General features: G+C 48.3%; 1 protein-coding gene across 1 annotated transcript; it reads right to left on the bottom strand.

Annotated features, from left to right (window-relative positions):
• Positions 1-215: 215 nt before the first annotated feature.
• Positions 216-1,818, bottom strand: LOC131299571 (uncharacterized). The gene is made up of 2 exons (XM_058325156.1): positions 1,724-1,818; positions 216-840 (listed from the first exon to the last, which is right to left on the bottom strand). The coding sequence occupies exons 1-2, from the start codon at positions 1,816-1,818 to the stop codon at positions 216-218; spliced, it is 720 nt and encodes a 239-aa protein (XP_058181139.1).
• Positions 1,819-3,891: the final 2,073 nt, after the last annotated feature.

The raw sequence follows: 3,891 nt of genomic DNA, 5'->3' as shown, positions 1-3,891 counted from the left end.
GGGCACGTAGCTCTCAACTCCGGATGGTATAAACAAGTGTGGCTCTGGCGGGGCGTATGTCTCTGCAACAAACCTAGCACGGGGTGCCTGCCGCAAGGACTCGGCCAGTGTCACTACGTGTACATGTGCCCAGGCCTCCTCTTCAGAAGCCCTCTCGGCTGCCTCGATCTCTCTCATAAAGCCCCTTCCTCGATTCTGGCCCCCTCAGCCTCGGTTCACACGCGCTCCTCCTCTTGAGCCCTCGCTATCTCTCTCTGCCTTTCCTCCCGGGCCGATATCACCGCCGCGACCACCACCGGATTCTCTCGGAGCAATCGGCCAAGCTTTTCCTCTGTCACAAACTTCGCGAAGTCTCTGTACGTAATGGGAACGTGCACCGAAGACCCCACTACTGGTCTAAACTCGCCCACCTCTACCGGTACTTCTCCAGAAGATTCCTCCACGACCACCGGATCCTTACCTCTTGTTGGATCCCTCGGTGGAGTCCCCGATCGACCACCACCGTCACCACCGCTACCGCCAGCCTCGCTCAATCCACCGCCGATCACCACTAAGCCCTCTACACCTCTCCGAAAGTCCAAACGTTGCACCCGTGGGCCCTCCGTGTCAGAACCCACCGGCGTATGCCCCACCTCTCTTGGCGTATGCCGTTCACCGTCGCCACTAACCTCAACTGCATGGCCACCATCGCCGCTGCCTCCGCCTGTAACTTCTGCACCAATGCTCGACGAAGCCTTTGCAGTCGATTGATCGTTGATTCGAACGCCCAGGGCCTCGGCTCCACTCTTCGACCGAACCTCGTCACCACGGCCTCCATCACCGCCTTCGCCGCCATTGCCGCTGCCAGATTCAACCATAGATGAATGGGCGAAGTTTGTATTTTAGGATAAGAATGAAGATTGAAGGAGAGATTGGAGAGTAGAGAGAGTTTGAAAGTGTTTGGGAGTTTTGAAACCGGAGTATGGCGGTTTCGTACGCCTGCAGAAGTTTATAAGTCGAGGGAGCAGTGTTGGGTCAGATCTGGGCTGGATCTGGGCTCGGGTCTATCAAAAAGCTGGCGTACACTAGTAGAGTGGTACCGTACGCCAGTGACATCTGGGCCTCAGGCCCAAGGCACTCATTTGGTCGAAGTTCTCCCCCGAATTAAAGTCCAGGTGGCCCTGCACCACTTTAGTACCTGTGGCAAAATGTCCCCCAAGCAAAGCCCGCCCAATTTCAAATCAACGACGGTCCGTCCGTCCAATCTCAAATCAATGACGGTCCATCGGCCCAATTTCAAATCAATGACGATCTATCCGTGCAATCTCAAATCAACGACGGTCCGTCCGTCCAATCTCAGATCAACAACGATCTATCTGTCCATTCTCAAATCAACGACGATCTATCCATCCAATTTCAAATCAACGACGGTCCGCCCGTCCAATTTCAAATCAACGACGGTCCGCCCGTCCAATCTCAAATCAACGACGATCTATCGGTCCAATTTCAAATCAACGACGATCTATCCGTCCAAGTTCAAATCAACGACGATCTATCCGTCCAATCTCAAATCAATGACGATCTATTCGTCCAATTTCAAAACGACGATCTATCCGTCCAATTTCAAATCAACAACTATCCATCCGTCCAATTTCAAATCAAACGACGATCTATCCGTCCGATTGCCTTTCTAAACCCTGGGATTGTCTTTCAATGGATTGTTCCCCCAGGAGAGTCTGCCAACTTGTTCTCCAAGGGCAGTCCATCACATTCACGAATATCCTCGACGGCGGCAATTGGTGGTCCAAAATTCAACCAGTCAAGTTCTTTAAGATTCATGTCAAATTTGACTCATGCGCTCTATTCTAGATAGCCTGAAAAGGGTGTCTAAGAAACCTTTGACGTTACTTGTGCCAAATCAATGGTGCTCCAAGTGCCGTCAAAGGGGGGCCACTGTAGACACCCTATTCTGGACCGTCTATATTGTTTTTAACCTGCGATCTTGGATTCCCCAATGATGATTAAAGGTCAAGAACATCTTGAGATTGTTGGTGTGTTTGAGCCTTGATCGTTCTGAACTTCAAACCATTGTCGAAACCCCTTTCTAACCCCTCAAACCATAACCAAATGGCCTCAGCAAAACACTACTTGCTTATGCCAATATTGTGCTAGCGTACGCTGGTAAACTGCCGTGTGTCAGTCATCGATCGTTGACCTAGTTAACACCGGCGTATGCACGTATACATTTGGCGTACGCCAGTCATAGTTGGTCAAATATTACTATTCAACCACGTGCACTAGACTTTTGCGGCGGCCACCCCAGTACAGTGAATAGTCTTCTGATGATTACAAACCTGCAGAGTCGATCCCCTTCCCTCCAACAACACCTATCACCTAGTCCCATGCATTTAATGCCTGGGAGGCTCCCTCTATTAACCTAACCAGCCCTTAACCCAACTGATCACAGCCCTTCTTCAATCACCTTTGGCTATAAATACCCCATTGCATTCATATGCAAGGGGTTACTACCATTAATAGTCTTCAAGCCTCCTTTCTCTCCCTCTGTTCTTTGCTTCCTCTTTTTACCTCATGGTAAGAAAAAGCAAGCAAGGAACATCTCCCCACACACCACAGTACCCTCACACTCTTCATCCACTTGCAAAATTTCAAGCCCAAAGTTCAAACTCACTATCAAGTCCTATTTTAAAAGGTATACCACCTTTTATTCTGTAACTTGTTCTGATCTCTAAGGGGTGCTGGATCTCCCCACACACCACAACACCCTTACACTCTTCATCCACTTGCAAAATCTCAAGCCCAAAGTTCAAACTCACTATCAAGTCCTATCTTAAAAGGTATACCACCTTTTATTCTGTAACTTGTTCTGACCTCTAAGGGGTGCTGGCAGGGGCCAGACTGGTAATCAATACCAGTCGTGGCTCTAAAGCTAGCTAAGTCAAGGATTGTGTATGATCACAAATGGCGCACGCCAGTACACTTCAGCTGTACGTCAGTAATGATAGTACGTGCACTACTGGCGTGGGGATCATTTGATCACTCATTCTCTGTTTTCTCTTTCTTTTATCACCTTAATGCATGATAATAACCTGTTTATAGCTTTCTGTAATTTAGAACCGTGTAGTTGTAGTATCTCAACGTTTTCTTTCATTCACTATGGAAGGCCTCTGGGATCTTTCTGGTCATGTTCCAGAGCTCAGATGGTGCAATGCTAAGCACTGGACAAATGATGTAACTGGCGTACGGAGCCTTACTACTGGCGTACTGCAGTAACATTAAGCCCAGTGGCTGGCCCTTGCACGGAAGTTAGCTCCCGGCCTCCAGTTATCTCCCCACACTGTTTATGGGGTGCTCTGCTTATTTTATGTTTCTAAGTTGATTTCTGCTATTTGTAACTGCTTAACATTTGCTCTATAAACTACGTGGTTTATTCTGGGTGTGCACTGGTCCTTTCCAGAGCCCAGAGGGTTGAAAACAGGAGCTGTGAGTCTAAGATCATTGGAGTACGCCAGTAGGATAGTGGCGTGCGCAGGTCATGTTAGCATGTAGTGGCCTGGCCAGTGCATGCTGGTATGTTTCCTGCGTACATCCTTCCGGATCAGCGTATTCCAGTTCGCTTAAATCGCTCATACAAGCGCTTGTTCTCAATCTATACTCATTGCTTCAATAAATCATCCATATCATCTTGTCACATAAATGCAACGTGTTACATTATTTAATCCCCGTTAACTGTTCCTCTGCCCTAACTAGCTAAAAAATGATTAATGAGAAAAAAACGCAAATATTTTACAAAGTGCCCGAGTAGACACCGATCTCTGGATCGGGCGAGAGGGGTGCCATAAAATCCTTCCCCTCTCGTAACCTGGCTCCCGAACCTCAGATATCGAAGGTGAC

The sequence above is a fragment of the Rhododendron vialii genome, chromosome 9a, assembly GCF_030253575.1.
Source record: "Rhododendron vialii isolate Sample 1 chromosome 9a, ASM3025357v1".
Lineage (NCBI taxonomy): Eukaryota > Viridiplantae > Streptophyta > Magnoliopsida > Ericales > Ericaceae > Rhododendron > Rhododendron vialii.
Note: the sequence above shows the minus strand (reverse complement) of the source record. Positions and strands in the feature narration are given on the sequence as shown.

Coding starts and splice junctions, on each gene's coding strand:
- LOC131299571 (XM_058325156.1), bottom strand. CDS start 1,818: ATGAATCTTAAAGAACTTGACTGGTTGAATTTTGGACCACCAATTGCC. Junction 841..1,723: donor GGACTGCCCTTGGAGAACAA/GTTGGCAGACTC, acceptor TGAATCTGGCAG/CGGCAATGGCGGCGAAGGCG.